Below are 17,875 nucleotides of genomic sequence, written 5' to 3' on the forward strand. Positions count from 1 at the left end.
ACTGACAGAGCGGGATAAATGTGAGTTCATGGTGCTTTGTGTCGCTACAACAAGAGGCAAAGACAAACACATTTAAAAATCACACATGCCAAATTGCACACTACACACCACCTGGTGTTTAAAAGCGGAATTCAATTAGGTTTCAGTTTTTACAGTACACCTATATTGTTTTGATCAATTGTCTATTATTCTATTGAAGGTTGAATAAACTAGGTTAAATTTACAAAAAAAAACTGCTGCACAACTGTCCAATTAATATTATGGAAGATAAAATGGCGTTGACTTGGAGAAACAGGACTTTTATAGATATTTAAAAATAAGGAATTATTACCAGGAAATAAAGTAATGACCATTAGAACCCTCTGGCTGATTTTTTTTTTAATCAAGGCTTATAAATCAGAACTTTCAAGGGGAATAATATATACATTATATTAATGAATTACTAATCTGGACAACTACTTTACTGAATATGTTAAAAACAAATAGGAAAGAGAAGGTCATTTCTTCATAATCCCATGTCAAAGTGCTCATTGTTCCCAAGGAAACGCTATAACCAGGAGGAAAACCACTTTCACGTGTTCTGGGACTGTCAAATGGCCTGAGGAGAACTCAATGCTCTGCGGTGTTGACGTTACCGTTCCTCTGAACTTTGAACTAGGCACGTTTCTCACTCGGTTTTCTCGCTGGGAGCAGGACTTAGCGTTCCGGTTCCGCCTCCTTCCCGTGTCCAAAGTGCGCGCCGCGGAGCAGGAAAAACACGTCTCTGCCCGGTCCCCACGCCCGGTCCCCGCTCGACCTGGCCTCGCCCTGACCCCGGCCTCGCTCTGACCCCGCTCTTCTTTAAAGCTCGTTTTTTCGACTCGGAGAACATGGACCGCGACGCCGCCGAACCGGAGCCGAGCCGCGCGCACAGACGCAAAGTGATCCGCGTGACGTACGTGATCGCGGCGCTAGACATAACGTGGATGTTTCTGCAGTTTTCCGTGACTCCCGTGAGTAAAACGCGAGCGAGGAACACGGGGCGGAAAATCAAGTCCAGATATACAAAATTAAAAACGCTCGACTCGAGACGCGAAGTGTTTTTGATGTAAGCGAGAAAGTGTGATTTGCGCAGCCGCAGTGAAGACACCGCGTGGTCCTTTATGTAACGCATCACTTTCACAATAGACCCTGTTACTCTCTGACACACTCAATATAAGTCATATATAAGTATTGGTCCAAGAAATGACTTAAGTATGCAAAGAGTAAAACAAGTTGGGGAAACTACTTCTCAAATAAGAATAACCGTCTGGAAGAAACATTCTATTTATAATTTTAAAGTAACTGGAAGAACAATCAGTTAAATGACGCACAAAATCGTGTGTTTTCAATGGATTGGCGCACAATTTAGAATACAAGCATACACAAATGTTCAAGTCGTTTTGTGTTGTCGACAGAACTTATTCAACAAGTCATTTCTTGGACAACTATTTTGTACTTTTGAATGTCATTTTGACTGTTTCGGCCACTTCACCCACCTGTTTCTGGATTTAAGGCTTGTACTATACTTCTCTTTCAGTTTGTATTAGGCGTCATGCATTTGTTTGTGCACTTTTTATTTATGCGAGTAAAAGTCACGTTCAGCAGAGTTTAAGTTTGATCTTGTCTAGTTTGGAGATGATTTGGAATAATTTAATAACCTGATAAATCTATTCTAGGCCACCGATATGTAAAGATTTATTTTTGCTTATTTGAATTTAATGAAGGGTCCACCATGCAGCTGATCAGGTGCTTGTCTCTATGGAGATGTTCCACAGTATGGCATTAAACACAATGTTCAGATCTGTTTCTCGAGGTAAATATGAGGACTAAAACAACTGTAATGGAATAAGTGCAGGTTTAATAACTTGTAGTGGAGCATTTCAAGTAAAGTAATAAAACTATCCTGAAGATGAGCAAGTGATCGATCTCTCCCCCCACACAGCCAGAAAAGTTACATGTAGGGACTTTAGTTTCTTCTGTTTTGCGGCTCAATATTTATTGTGTGTTTCAATTCTTTGCACTAATAGGACTTTTTTTTTCTAGATACTAACGACTAAACTGTTTCACTCTGCTCTTTATGGCAGCTCATGCTTTTTGGGTTGTGTTGGAGGAATTAAGAAGTTTCAGAACTTTTATCATGTTTTCTGTATAATAAATCACACGTCTAAGTTTATTGTGAAGGGCCCGTCTACAGTGACTGACATGTGTTGTTTTTGTCAGTATTTGGCGAAGAAGCTGGGCTTTGACACGCTTTGGTTCGGGTATCTGCAGACTCTGGTCGGAGTGCTGCAGCTCATCGGGAATCCACTATTTGGGAGGTACATCAACTCTACGTCATTCATGCAACTCACCAGGTCTCATTTATGCACTTCACCAGGTCTCATTTATGCACTTCACCAGGTCTTCATTTATGCACTTCATCAGGTCTTCATTTATGCACTTCACCAGGTCTTCATTTATGCACTTCACCAGGTCTCATTTATGCACTTCACCAGGTCTTCATTTATGCACTTCACCAGGCCTTCATTTATGCACTTCACCAGGTCTTCATTTATGCACTTCACCAGGTCGGTCTCATTTATGCACTTCACCAGGTCGGTCTCATTTATGCACTTCACCAGGTCTCATTTATGCACTTCACCAGGTCTCATTTATGCACTTCACCAGGTCTCATTTATGCACTTCACCAGGTCTTCATTTATGCACTTCACCAGGTCTCATTTATGCACTTCACCAGGTCTCATTTATGCACTTCACCAGGTCTTCATTTATGCACTTCACCAGGTCTTCATTTATGCACTTCACCAGGTCTTCATTTATGCACTTCACCAGGCCTTCATTTATGCACTTCACCAGGTCTTCATTTATGCACTTCACCAGGTCTTCATTTATGCACTTCACCAGGTCGGTCTCATTTATGCACTTCACCAGGTCGGTCTCATTTATGCACTTCACCAGGTCTTCATTTATGCACTTCACCAGGTCTCATTTATGCACTTCACCAGGTCTCATTTATGCACTTCACCAGGTCTCATTTATGCACTTCACCAGGTCTCATTTATGCACTTCACCAGGTCTCATTTATGCACTTCACCAGGTCTTCCTCTGGTCTCCGTCTTCTTCTGGTGTTCCTTTGGTGTTCTTCTGGTGTTTCTGTTGCATCTCGCTGCTCTGCTGTCCCCCGCTCATCTTGTTGCTTTCTCCCCAGGTTTGGTGACCTGTTTGGGGCTCGGGCAGCGCTGTCTCTGGCCTGTGGAGCGACGGTTGTGTTCTTTCTGCTCCTGGCTTCAGCAGAACATCCAGCCATGCTCTTCATCCACAAACTGCCCACAATCTTCATGCACGTTCTGCCCGGTAAAAAGACAAGACGATCACAAAACAAAATCACATAAATAATCTTTGTTACAGAGTAAGTGTTAATGTTTAAGTTAAAGTTGAGGTTCTCATTCTCAAGTTGAGGGATCTTATCGTTACAAGGTCAGGAATCTGGCTTATTCTGGGTGTTTATGCTTTCACTTCAGAAAAATACCAAGATAAACAATAATATTGAAACAATTTTGTACCTCTGACGACAACTGTGAAGCAGGAGAATCTCCGTAAAGTATTTTCTAAAAGCAGTTGTTAAAAAACAGGAGTACTTTCAGTTTTGTACTTATTTAGTATCTATAATTAAACTTAAAAGTCATTTATCAACAGTCCACAGCTCAAATCTTATCGTAGCTGAATAACAAATACTCTCCACTTGCCACTTGTAAATACTGAGCTGCAAAAATATTTTCCAGCTTTCATTTATTTAACTTTTATGTCGCTCAAGTAATGATCTCTAGGCCTATAGAGGAAAATGACTAAAATGCCCACGCTTGGAATAGAATAACATGTTTGGTTATAGCGATTGTTTTGAGCCTTATTTAAACTACTTCAATCCATGCACCCTCTGCTGGCAGCAGTGGTAGATGCAAGGAAATTAGTCCTGATGTATGTTTTATCTGTATTATAAGGTATTATAAGATATGGTCTAAAACATGAACTGAGCAACTCTAAGATCGTTTTGTTAATTTATTACAAAACTAAACTGTCTTTATTTGAACTTCACATTTGTGCACAGCGTCTTGTCTTTATTTGTTTGTCACATTTGTGCACAGCGTCTCAGATGGTGGTGACTGACCTCACTGACCCCGACAGAAGGGCAGACGCTCTGTCCAAACTAGGGCTGTGCTTCGGCATCGGGATGATCACGGGATCCACACTGGGAGGACATTTAAACACGCGCTACGGGTCAGTCCTGCTCTGTGTCCTGTGGGGGGCGCTCTCTCTCTGTGTGCTCTGTGTCCTGTTCGAGGCGCTCGCTCTCTCTCTTTCTCTGCGTGCTCTGTGTCCTGTGGGGGGCACTCGCTCTATCTCTCTGTGTCCTGTGGGTTAGGTTTCTCTCTTTCTCTCTTTCGCTCTCCTCTGTTCTCTCTCTCCTTTAGGGGGCGCGCTCTCATTGATTGAGGCATTACGTATCTATTTTGTGGCGACACTACAGGAAAAAATCTGGAATTTAAAATAAATCAATTGTAAACTTAATGTGTTATTTTATTTGTAAAAAATGCCAAAATGTCACACATTTTGGACTTTTACTGTAAATGTGAAAAATGGACCGAGCAAATGTCTTGTTTCATTTTGTTGACATATTAGATCAAATACATTTACACATGGGATTTTGGATTCATTATTTCATTTTTGACTGAACTAGATCTGACTGAAAATTGGCTTAAAAATTCAGATTCAGTTTTAAGTCTAAAATTCAAGGACTTAAAACTGGAATAAATCTGACTTGGATTCAGATGTGAACAAATGAGTTTGGACAAAACAATGTCCCAGAGAAATCTAGGGACTTAAAGTTGTTTTATTGTTAATAAAATCAAGTTAAATGCAGATTGGAAAATGTTCATGTATCCAAGTGAAAGCTTATATATTGTGAGAAGGCAAACTGACAAAAAAAAGATGAAAAAAATAATAAGAATAAATTGCTGTTAGCCTTTGCTGGGATTGTATGTGTGTGTGTTTTTTTTTTTTTTTGTAGAAAATCCCACATTTTATTAAAACCATTCAGAATTTTTAAACCTTTAACTGCACATAACATTTTAGATTCAACCCATTTCGAGCATTAGAATATCTAGGATCTTGTAAACCATGATCCTTTGCTTCATTTGCTCTGGTTCATTGTAGCCCACATTAGAACATCTTAAAGCAATACAGCTGTGGTTCTGGTGCTTAAACCTCTTTGTTGCAGAGAGAAGTGGACTGCATGTGTGGGCGCGGCAGGAAGTCTCTTCAGTTTGCTCCTGGTTCTGAAGTTCATCCCAAAAACGACCAAAACGTCAACCTCTGAAACCAACTCAGAAGGTGAGACTCTTGTGTGTTTGTCTTCCTGCTTACTTGTACATTTCCATTTGTTTATATGTGTTTGGATAGTTAGCTTGAAAAACAATCAGAACGCAGAATGAGCTCCTCACGTTGCGTTGAGGTTTGAGTTTGAGAATCCATCTAATACGACTCCCGGCTTTAAACATTATTAATACTTGACAAGTGTAAATTGGTCTGATGCTGCACATAATTTAGCCAAACTGCCACATTTTATGAGATTAATTATACATGGCCCCAGGTCAAATAAAATAAATGTCGAAAATGTTGTTTGGGAAAATGTTTGGGCAAGACACTTAAACCCTATTGTCTAGTAAAGAGCTTTGAGTGCCTTGAAGGTGAATAAGCGATACACTGTTGACATTTTTAATAAACTTTGGCAGCTTACGTTTAACAAAATGTAAATTCATGATCTTCTTATGTTTTTATTTGACTAAGAACTAGAGAGATTAAAGCATGTGTCATTTATGGTGTGTCCTTCAAATAAACAGAGTTCCTCTTGTCGTTTCCTCTGCAGGGCAGAGCAATACCAAATACTGATGTGTAATACTTAAATTGTTTTAGAAAAGTTTGTATCAAATTTTAGAATCCATTGTTTATATAATGTTTAATATATTTAATGTTTGTAATCAGGAGTTTCCCCAAATACCTTTTAACTGTAGTTATGTCTTGGACCACTACTTTGTACTTCAGTAGAGCTGCAACTCCCTGTGGCTCAGAGAAAAGACTTTAAAGCAGTCTCTCCATGGCCTAGCACCAAAGTACATCTCGAACATGTTGGTGCCATATGAACCATCTCGGACTCTGAGGACCTCAGGGACCGGCCTCCTGCTGGTGCCAGAGTCAGGACTAAACATGGACCGGTCTCCTGCTGGTGCCAGAGTCAGGACTAAACATGGACCGGCCTCCTGCTGGTGCCAGAGTCAGGACTAAACATGGACCGGCCTCCTGCTGGTGCCAGAGTCAGGACTAAACATGGACCGGCCTCCTGCTGGTGCCAGAGTCAGGACTAAACATGGACCGGCCTCCTGCTGGTGCCAGAGTCAGGACTAAACATGGACCGGCCTCCTGCTGGTGCCAGAGTCAGGACTAAACATGGGGAATCTGCATTTCAGTTTTAGGCTGGAACAGTCTTCCTGAAAATGTGAGACAGGCCTCTACTTTGGCATTGTTCAAATCTAAGCTAAAACATTTTTGTTTAGCTGTGCATATGACTGAAATCATTTTATTTGCACTCATCTCTTTTATGTATTAAATTGTTTTGTGATTTTTTTTTTTTTTTTGTATTTTCTTCCTGTTGTGCTCTACCTTCCTTGCCTTGCCAACTGTCTAATCTAAAGAGTATATCTACTGTATTTATGTTTAAAATACATTTATAAACCAAGAAATTGTTGGAGTGGCTAATTTATTTTACATCTTGACATTTTTATTTGAATAATGCCACTGTCTTTGATTAGAAAAGGTATTTTTGTATTTGTGTTAAGATTCTGTGAAGTTCAAATAACAATGATCAAAGTATGACATTTATTTTAGCGGCTTTACACGTTGGAGTGAATATTTTTAATGTTCTGCAGCTCAGAAGAAATCCCTGTTCAGTTTGGGCGAGATCACCAGACTCCTGAAGTATCCCGGAGTTGCGCCCACTTTTATTGTGAAAATCGTGGCAGGATTACCCTCAGGTGAGTTTTATTTTGGTGTTTGGTGCAGTGAAATCCTTTATTCTTACTTCGTTACGTTTTGTTTACTTTGATAAAAATGAAAAATATATTTACTTACTTTTATAAAATGAAATGTTAAAGCCAGAATAATCCTTAATCACTTTAATCCAAATCCAAAGAAGGTTAAATTAATTAGTTATACAGTTTAAATGTAGAGGTGGCAAGTAACAAAGTACCGATACTGTACGTTATCTGGGAAATGCTTTATTTAACTCATTTGTGTTTGTGTTGAGCACGTGAGGTCAGAGTCCAGAGACAGAAGCCACACAGGCTGAAATATTTAACCTTCCTCTGAAGTTAACAAACTCAAATGTGGAAACACTTTATCTCTAACATTCCCTTCTACAACTCAAGTCAAATTAATTGTAATTCATTTATTATAAAGCCCATAATTATATAAAGTTTTTATCACCGTTCCATCTACAATAGTGCACTTTTGTACTTTTTTCACCAGAGACTTTTTTTAGACATGTTACTTTTCTTTTACTTTTGTGAACTTCAGTACTTTTGCCACCTCTGGAGAATGTATTTAAATGAAATGACAATGATATAATTCTAAAATGACTGAATGATCTTCACCGTCTGTGTGTCTGTGTCTGTGTCTCTTGTGTTTATTGAACCGCTGTGTCGTTTGTTTGTTCATGTTCTGTTTCTGGTTGCACTTGTTTCAGGAATCTTCCAGGTCATGTTCTCCATCATCGCTCTGGACGTGTTCAAACTGGACCCGCAGCAGAACGGTTACCTCATGGCCTTCTTCGGCATCTCGCAAATGGTGAGTGGAAAATCATATATATTATATTTCTTGCAAACCGTCCCAGTGCATGTTGCAGGTCCAGGTTTGATGGAGCCATCAGGACAACATCGTCTGCAAACAGCAGAGATGGAATCCTGTGGTCCCCAAACCGGACACCCTCCGACCCCTGACTGCGCCTAGAAATTCTGTCCATAAAAATTATGAACAGAACCGGTGACAAAGGGCAGCCCTGGCGGACTCCAATATGCACTGGGAACAGGTCTGACTTACTGCCGGCAATGCGAACACAGCTCCTGCTCCGGTCATACAGGGACCGGACAGCCCTGAGCAAAGGGCCCCGGACCCCGTACTCCCGGAGCACCCCCCAAAGGACACCCCGAGGGACACGGTCGAAAGCCTTCTCCAGATCCACAAAGCACATGTGGGGTTGCCGCCACGACAGGCACCGGAGACCTTGCGACCACAGCTCCGAGCAGCCGCATCAACAATGGAGGGGGAGAACATGGTCCACTCGGACTCAATGTCCCCAACCTCCCCCGGGACATGGGAGAAGCTCTCCCGGAGGTGCGAGTTGAATACCCTACTGACAGAGGGCTCCACGTTCCCAACAGACCCTCACAATGCGCTTGGGTCTGCCAAGTCTGTCCGGCTTCCTCCTCCGCCAGCGGATCCAACTCACCACCAGATGGTGATCGGTTGACAGCTCTGCCCCTCTCTTCACCCGAGTGTCCAAGACACGCGGCCGGAGGTCTGATGACACAACAACAAAGTCGATCATTGACCTCCGGCCTAGGGTGTCCTGGTGCCATGTGCACTGATGGACACCCTTGTGCTTGAACATGGTGTTCGTTATGGACAATCCGTGGCTAGCACAGAAGTCCAATAACTGAACACCGCTCGGGTTCAGATCGGGGAAGCCGTTCTTCCCGATCACTCCTCCCCAGGTGTCACTGTCATTGCCCATGTGGGCGTTGAAGTCCCCCAGTAGAACAACGGAGTCCCCGGTCGGTGCACTGTCCAGTACCCCTCCCAAGGACTCCAAGAAGGCACTGCTGTTCGGCCCGTAGGCCGCCACAACAGTGAGAGACCTGTCCCCCACCCGAAGGCGGAGGGACGTGACCCTCTCGTTCACTGGGGTAAACTCCAACACGTGGCGGCTGAGCTGAGGGGCTATAAGCAAGCCCACACCAGCCCGCCGCCTCTCCCCGCGGGCAACACCAGAGAAGTGGAGCGTCCAGCCCCTCTCGAGGAGATGGGTTCCAGAGCCCAAACTGTTCGTGGAGGTGAGGCCGACTATATATAGTCGGTATCGCTCAACCTCCCGCACAAGTCTGCCGCCCAGATCTCTCTGCACCGGTTATTTATTCTTGTGTTTAGTAAACACAAGAATATTGTGTACAGGGGTGTCAAACATCCGGCCCGCCAGACGTTATAGTCCGGCCCGCCAAACATTTTGAATTCATATTAAATTAAAAAAAAAAAAAAAAAGTGCAGAGGGAAGTAGGACGCGCGTTTGCGCACTTTACAGCACTTATGCACCTCAGAGCAGAAGTCTGAGCGAGGACAGAGACGTGTGGTTTGGGAAACACGTGGAAGAAAGAAAGGAGAAGGTTTTGTGGATGTTACAGCTGTGCTAAAAGTGTAGCTAATGTGGAGCTAACAAGAAAACTAACTTCTGTGATGATGCTCTGTGAGGAAAACATCCAAACCTCTACAAACCTGGACAGATCAGGAGCCGCAGGTAAAAACACAGGTCAGAGTGTAATAAAGTATGAACATGACTGTGTCCACACTAATGTGACTGTGAACACAAACACAATGACCTCATTTGAGTCACTACATGAATCATTTGTCACTAAGATCAGCTTAAACTATGAAAATAGCGAGCTCATATTGAGTTTGAGCAGAAACATGACTGTGATATGAACATTTCATATCATAAATCACATCAAAAGTCCATGTTCCTGTTCCTGCTGCTGCATGAATATGGACTCAGTCTTTCACCTGCTGCACATTTGTGCAACAGTCTCCACAACTATTACTAGGCTGTGAAAAAGCTATTTATTTCTTATATTTTTTATTGTTTTATTTTGTACATAATATTTGGCCCATGATTTGACAAAAGAGTTTGGTTTGATGGAACACTGTGGCTCATGCACTTATTCCATATTTTCAAGGCAAGAGGTGTAACTTAACCTCCTTAATTAAACGCTCCACGTGTGTTTGTATTTAGTGGTGTGTCAGTTCAGGTGAACAGATAACTACAGATAACTACACAGACGTGGAAATGTTACTTGGTACATTTAAAAGGTTTTTTAGATCTTGAGAAGTTTAATTTGTTATAAAGTCAAATACAATATTTTTCAGTTCCAAATACCTATTTAACAATATTTAACAAAAGATTAAATGTTTATTTCTGTAGATCAACTCTGAAGTTGTGATGCACATAAACTGAAGCACAGTGTTGGTGAAATTACACTTGTTTTTCTTAATACATTTCAGTTTATGAGAACAAATCATGTAATTTCTTTTAATCGATCCAGTAATTGCTTCAAAAACAGCGTAGGCTATATGAAGCTATTTATTTATTATATTTTTTATTGTTTTATGTTTTACGTTATGTTTGGCCCGCGACCCAGCCTGAGCATCCAAATTCGGCCCGCGGCCCAATATGAGTTTGACACCCCTGGTTTAAACTGTCTCTTGTTCCTTTACTTTGGCGTCTCATATTTTAGAACTTAAAATAATATTTGTCCTGAAAACAACACATGACTTTCTCTGTCAGGATTTGTGCTAGCGCTTCATCTACTGGCAGCAGATGGAAGTACCAAAAAGCTAGAAATAAACAATGGCTAGCTTATACCGACATGCTAATGTAAAGACACAGCTGAGTTTAATGATGTTATAGCGTAGATGGTCAGAAAACAAATTGGTCGTTTTCTTCTTGTTAAACACTTAAGGAATTGTTAAATCTTCTCCATTGTTTGTTGTTGTTGTGTGTAGTTCATCCAGGGAGCAGTGATCGGTCCACTCACAGCTCGGTTTGAAGAGTCTTCGCTCCTGCTGCTCTCCGTCTGCATCTCTGCGGCCGTTGGGCTTGGACAGGTAACATACTGTGACACTGTTTATGGTTCATGTACAGTAATTATTTGTACGTCTAAAACAGACATGTGATACAGACAGAGGTTGAACAGAGGATTCAGCGACTGTTAGTCCTTTTTTTTTTTTTTTAAATGTGCGTGCCATCAAACCTTCCTTTGCTTATTAGCGCGACCGGATCACATCGCATCTCTAGTATCCTCAGATTTCCGTCTCTTCTGGCCAGCTCGAACACAGTCGTTCTCTGTCGTCCCTCAGCCATTTTTGTACTTTGTGGTCCGAAGTGTGGAGCTAAACTGAAGGAACTCGCTGCTAGCTTTGCTAAACACACACCATATTACACGGCATATCAACCACGCATGCAAAGCCAGTGGAACGTGCCAATATCCTGGGAACGAGCCAGAAAGAGCCTGCAGGTGTGCTCTAGCACGCAGTGAATGATTGACATGTGGGAAAACTACTCGGCTGTCCACGCAACGAGGAAATGAGACTCAGATTGGCAAAAATCCTCTATTCAACCTTTAAATGGAACTTATTAAACTCCACCTTTAATTTGCGTCAATGTGCAGCTGTTTCTAAGATCCAAAGTTGAGGGTTTTTTGGCTCTTATTTTGAAGTCGTAAATGTTTTGTGCTCTTGTTTTGAAGGTGTACATATTTTTTGTGAAAGTGTACATGTTTTGTGCTCTTTTTTTTTTTTTTAAGGCATACATGAGTTTTTGTACTCTTATTTTGAAGGCGTACATGTTTTTTCTCTTGTGTTGAAGGCGTACATGTTTGCTCTTATTTTGAAGGCATTAATGTTTGTTTGTGCTCTATTTTGAAGGCGTACATGCAGACGGTGGTGCAGTTCTGTTTCACTGTTGTCCCCATGATGTTTTCGCTGAGCGTCTTCAACGTCATCACAGACAGTATCCTCACCAAGAGTGTGCCCTCTTCCGACACAGGTAATGACCAATCACAACACTCCCTCAGACACAGGTAACGACCAATCAGAACCGGCTCTAAATAAAATGATTACTTGACTATTTCAAATTTGGTAGACTAAAACGCCATTGACCAACAAAACATTTCAAACAGTGAAAGGCGGTGCAAGTCTAAATCAGTCTAAGCCTTTGCCACATTGCTAGTATTCAAACGTTTTTGTTTTTTTCTGTACCAGGCCTGGTCGAGTGGACCGTAATCCACGACCCGGCCATGGCCCTGGGACTCAGGAAATATGTATTCTGCTGGACAAGGGGGCGATAGTGCCTGTGGACCCACTGCAGGATCCAGGGGACTATTACTCTACGATCTACGATCTACGCCCAGTTCTGGACCTTCGAGGTCTCGATGTGTTTTTAAAAACCTTGTAATTTCACATGTTGAAAACCACAGAGATGTTGCAGGCAATATCTCCCAACGAGTGGTTCACTTCCATAGACCTCAAGGATGCCTATTTTCATGTCCCAATTGCATCGTGCCACCAGCAGTTTCTGCGCTTTGCGTTTTGAGGTCATCATTACTTCCAAGTCTTTCCGTTCGGTTTGTCTCTGTAACAGAGGGTTTTCACCAGATGCGTTGCTGCAGCTCTGGCTCCTCTCCAGGCACGCAGTTTAAAAATACTGCCTTACCTGAATGACTGGCTAGTCTGTGCTCTCACTTGCAGCCAGACTTTTCAAGACACCCAAACTGTCCTCGATCACATCGGGCAGTTGGGCAAAGAGCAACTTGGTCCCTTCCCAGGAGACTGTTTTTTAGGGATCACCTTGAATTATTTTGTCACGACCGCTCGTCCCTCAACTCCGCAAGTCAACAGCATTATGGACATGCTTTCCAGTTTTCGGTAAGGTCAAGTGTTGCCTTTTGTTCTCTCTCTCTCTCTCTCTCGCTCTCGCTCTCGCTCTCGCTCTCGCTCTCGCTCGCTCTCTCTCGCTCTCTCTCTCGCGCTCTCTCGCTCTCTCTCTCGCTCTCTCGCTGCCTCCACTATAGTGCCGCTGTGGCTGCTTTCTCTTCGCCCCATGCAAATCTGGGTGAACAGCTTTCACTTAAATCCGGCATGGGCCGTTCACAGGCGCCGACGAGTGTATGTGTCACCCCAGTGTCTCGAGTCCCTATCTCAGTAGCAAGACAGGTCCTGGATAGAGCAAGGTGTTTTCTTTGAGTAGCTCTCCAACTTGCACGGTTTGACATAGGGGCCCCTGGTAACACACACTGCCTGGTCCGGGCTGGTCGAGGCTGTCGAGCAGTCTTATGTTTGACGAAAGCCTCCGAATGGTGTGAAATGCCACTCGACCAATAGCCTGCCCACCTCCTGAGCGGAGTGCCCCTGGATGCCATCTGCGCCAGCCGCATCCTAGACTTTGCCTTCTACATTTGCCCGATTCTATAGAATCAATGTGGCAGTCCCCAACCCTCTAGAGGGGATTCTGAGACAGCACCCTTCCTCGTCGTAAGGTAGGCGTTTATTATTTCACATTTTGTATTGTCCTATGGGATCCCTTGGGACATTGTTGTGTGTCATCCAGTGCTTAAGACACCGCCACTGGCGGACAGAAGGGATGAAATAGAATGAAAGTTAAGGATGTAACTGTGTTTTTTATGAATCCCTGATTACCGCTAGAGTGATCAGTCCCTCGGAACCCGCGTTGCTTGCGAGATGAAAAAGGATTGCGGTGTCATGTAACCATATAGACTCACGTGGGTCACGGAGAGGTCACAGGTGACTTTGTTGTCATTAGATTATCAACCGGCGCATGCCTGAAGCACCGCCTCTGGCAATCATCCGGGATTCATAGAACCGTAGTTACATCCTAAAGGACACTTCAACTCAACACAACATGGAATTTCCTCAACACTTGGGTCTCATAAACATGTTACTGAAACAGAGAGAGGTCATGAGTCCAGCTGTGTGTGTCAGTGATGTGTGAAAATGATCTGTGTGACTTTATCTGATTTTCTATTCTGCTAAATAGTTTGTTTGGACTTGACTTTCTTTTTTGCCTGTCAGATACAGAGTTGCAGACTTTTATATTTGTCATCAGACTGTAGCAGCTCTTTCACATTTTGCACGTGTTTGAGCTTTTACAGGTCAACTTTTCCTTTCTCACATCGAAAAACTTGTCTTTCACATCTAAAATTCTGCGTGTTGTGACGTCATGTACATAACCTCGGCCTCGTTTCAGGTACGATGCTGGGCCTCTGCGCCGCTGTCCAGTCTCTGCTGAGAACTCTGGGTCCCACTTTGGGCGGAGTTCTGTACATGAACGGCGGCGTCACGTCCATCGGCCTGACTCAGTGTGCGGTCAACACCGCCGTGGTTGCTGCACTGCTGCTGCGACCGCTGAGCAGCCAAACGCACAAGGCGCATGCAGCATAGGACCAGCGACCTCCGCATGAAGGAAATTACTATCGACCTCGCGGAGGAAACGACCGGTGACCGTGAGCAAAAGACGCGCGGGAAATACAATCAGCAACCTCTGGACTGTTTAATAGCTAGAATATGATGTTATTGTTCAATTTTTAAATGAAAAAAAAAGTACAACACCTGCTCGTCTCCATGGATATATTATAGTTATGCCTATATTCCGCAGTATGGCATTGACCTGGAGGCGGAAAAGGAAACGCAAGCCCGGACACGGCATGTTTAAAAGTCATAATAATAACAGCTTATGGACATATGTAAGGTCGATCATTTTAATGCCGCACTGTGGAACATTCCGGACAAGGCAATAACGTCTGAAAGGAGAAAAGCCAAAAATGGTTCAGCTTTGACTCTGACTGGACCAGAATGGAGCCTTAATGACTAATCTAGGACTTGACCCTCATTTTTTATTATTTATATAGATACATTTTTGAAAATTAATTTCTGTAATTTTCTAATGCAAGTGTGATTACATTTGTTCCAGGTTTTCATTGATACATACATTTTGTATTTCAATTTTTTTTTTAAACTCGCAATTTTTTATTTCATTTAAAGCTATTTTTTGTCATTTTTGTACTCGAACGTGAAATCACTGGCATTTTTTTTCAAATTTCTTATAAACAATAGTAAATACTGAATCTTTTCTATGTAATTTTATACAAAGCAAAAATTACTTTACTTTGGTAAGGTATTTTCACTTTATATTTGTAGGTTTAGGTAGGGTGCATGGTGGCAAAGGCGGTTAGCGCTCTTGCCTCCCAAGAAGGAGGTCATGTTCGATTCCCGGACCAGACCAACATCACATGATCTCTCTGGGTGGAGTCTGCATGTTCTCCCCGTGTTGCCGTTCTCCAGCTTCCTCCCACCGTCCAAAGACATGCATTTGTGACTCTTATTGGCCCTAGTGAATGAATGTGAGAGTGAACTGTCTGTAATGTCTATGTCTCTGTGTTGGCCCTGCGACGAGTTGGCCACTGTCCAGGATGTACCCCGCCTAAGGCTCGAAGTCATTGGGATAGGCTCCAGTCACCCGCGACCCCGAAAGGGAACAAGTGGTAGAAGATGGATTTGCAGTTTTTAGCGTTTTTCATTTGATTAAGGTGTAAAAGGCATTTTTGGGCATTTTTTCAGACTTTTATTTTGACACACCGGTGTTTAACCAATGTCCTCGTCATAAACACACAGTTTTCTCTTAAAATTTTTTAAGTTGGCCCAGAAAGCTAAAATAAAATGGCTTTTGTTTCCGATTTCTCAAAATGACACCGAAAGTATAAAGGTTTGCGGAGGCTTGGGAGAAGTTGCAGAAAGAAGTGGAAAAACCTGTGCAAACTAAAATCATGCATTTTTTTTGGGCAGAATTCAGAATGTTTTTGTTCTTCTTTTGACAGACTTGTGATTTCAAAAGTAAAACCATTCTTCTTCTCTAGTTAATTCACTTTTGTTTCTGAGGATTATTTTCTAGATTTTCTTTTATTGACTTGTGTGTAATTATATATTTATTTTTTTCCCAAGATTTTATTTTTTAGAGACTTTGGACCAAAAAAATTGAAATTAAATATAAACATGTATCAATCATAAATTAATCCGATTTTTGTTTTAAAAGAATCAGATTTAAAATTGATTCTTGAATGAATGTGTTCATTCTGTAGTGTCCCCGCTGGTCCAGTAGGGGGCGGGCACACTTCAGAACAAGACAAGACTGTAACTTTGGACCAAACTGAAATACTAAGTAATGTCTGAAATGTTTTTTTTTTTACATTTGAATGATTTGGTCACATTTGTGTTTTATTTAATCAAACATCTAATTAAACCGTTTGATTTATTTGGCTGTGTTTTCTTTTTGTCCTGAAAGTTAATACCAAGTAAATGTGGAATATTTTCAAATGGGAATTAGTCTTTTTTTTTTATAATCAACTGTGGATTATATTCTACACAAATGTGCAAATGAGCATTGAATAAACAATCCTCTCCACAGACCTGAATCCACAGTTCCTCCTCCTCTCCACAGACCTATGCGCACACCGTTCCTCATCCTCTCCACACTCACAGTTCCTCCTCTCTGCACCAACAATTCCCCCTCCTCTCCGCACACAGTCCCTCCTCTTCTCCACTCACAGTTCCTCCTCCTCTCCGCACACAGTTCCTCCTACTCTCCGCGCACACAGTTCCTCATCCTCTCCACACTCACAGTTCCTCCTCTCTGCACCAACAATTCCCCCTCCTCTCCGCACACAGTCCCTCCTCTTCTCCACTCACAGTTCCTCCTCCTCTCCGCACACAGTTCCTCCTACTCTCCGCGCACACAGTTCCTCTTCCTCTCCGCAGACCTGAGCACACACAGTTCCTCCTCTTCTCCGTAAACACAGTTCTTCTACTCCACATGCACACACATTTTCTCCTCTCCTGTCCTCCTCTCTGCACACACAGTTCCTCCTCTCCGCAGACCCGAGCACACACACAGTTACTCCTCTCTGCACACACAGTTCCTCCTCTCCGCAGACCCGAGCACACACAGTTCCTCCTCTCCGCAGACCCGAGCACACACACAGTTACTCCTCTCTGCACACACAGTTCCTCTTCTCCGCAGACCCGAGCACACACACAGTTACTCCTCTCTGCACACACAGTTCCTCCTCTCCGCAGACCCGAGCACACACACAGTTCCTCCTCTCTGTACACACAGTTCCTCCTTCTCTCTGCAGACCCGAGCACACACAGAGTTACTCCTCTCTGCACACACAGTTCCTCTTCTCTGCAGACCCGAGCACACACACAGTTCCTCCTCTCTGCACACACAGTTCCTCCTCTCCGCAGACCCGACCACACACACAGTTCCTCCTCTCTGCACACACAGTTCCTCCTCTCCGCAGACCCGAGCACACACACAGTTCCTCCTCTCCGCAGACCCGAGCACACACACAGTTACTCCTCTCTGCACACACAGTTCCTCCTCTCCGCAGACCCGAGCACACACACAGTTCCTCCTCTCTGCACACACAGTTCCTCCTCTCCGCAGACCTGAGCACACACAGTTCCTCCTCCTCTCCGTAAACACAGTTCCTCCTCTCCACACACACTGTTCCTCCTCTCTGCACACACAGTTCCTCCTCTCCGCAGACCTGAGCACACACAGTTCCTCCTCCTCTCTGTAAACACAGTTCCTCCTCTCCACACACACTGTTCCTCCTCTCCACACACACGTTTCCTCCTCTCCACACACACACAGTTCCTCCTCTCCACACACACGTTTCCTCCTCTCCACACACACTGTTCCTCCTCTCCACACACACGTTTCCTCCTCTCCACACACACACAGTTCCTCCTCTCCACACACACACAGTTCCTCCTCTCCACACACACTGTTCCTCCTCTCCACACACACGTTTCCTCCTCTCCACACACACGTTTCCTCCTCTCCACACACACAGTTCCTCCTCTCCACACACACACAGTTCCTCCTCTCCACACACACTGT

The 17,875-nt window shown here is 43.2% G+C and overlaps 1 protein-coding gene across 1 annotated transcript; it reads left to right on the plus strand.

Moving 5' to 3' along the window:
* The first annotated feature begins 829 nt into the window (after positions 1 to 829).
* slc67a1 (solute carrier family 67 member 1) lies at positions 830 to 14,875 on the plus strand. Its single transcript, XM_072464773.1, has 10 exons — positions 830 to 992; positions 2,242 to 2,339; positions 3,230 to 3,375; positions 4,164 to 4,296; positions 5,297 to 5,409; positions 7,002 to 7,106; positions 7,817 to 7,917; positions 10,903 to 11,004; positions 11,824 to 11,944; positions 14,162 to 14,875. Exons 1-10 carry the CDS (start codon positions 870 to 872, stop codon positions 14,353 to 14,355), a joined length of 1,236 nt encoding a protein of 411 aa, XP_072320874.1. The 5' UTR covers positions 830 to 869; the 3' UTR covers positions 14,356 to 14,875.
* Positions 14,876 to 17,875: the final 3,000 nt, after the last annotated feature.

The sequence above is a fragment of the Eucyclogobius newberryi genome, unplaced genomic scaffold (assembly GCF_026437365.1).
Source record: "Eucyclogobius newberryi isolate DKJ021-1_F unplaced genomic scaffold, fEucNew1.0.hap1 SCAF_5, whole genome shotgun sequence".
Lineage (NCBI taxonomy): Eukaryota > Metazoa > Chordata > Actinopteri > Gobiiformes > Gobiidae > Eucyclogobius > Eucyclogobius newberryi.

What these genes read in the sequence shown, in the direction of transcription:
- slc67a1 (XM_072464773.1), top strand. Translation starts at nt 870, where the DNA reads ATGGACCGCGACGCCGCCGAACCGGAGCCGAGCCGCGCGCACAGACGC. An exon ending in TGCAGTTTTCCGTGACTCCC is followed by an intron (nt 993 to 2,241) that starts GTGAGTAAAACG and finishes TGTTTTTGTCAG; the next exon opens with TATTTGGCGAAGAAGCTGGG. An exon ending in CATTTAAACACGCGCTACGG is followed by an intron (nt 4,297 to 5,296) that starts GTCAGTCCTGCT and finishes TCTTTGTTGCAG; the next exon opens with AGAGAAGTGGACTGCATGTG.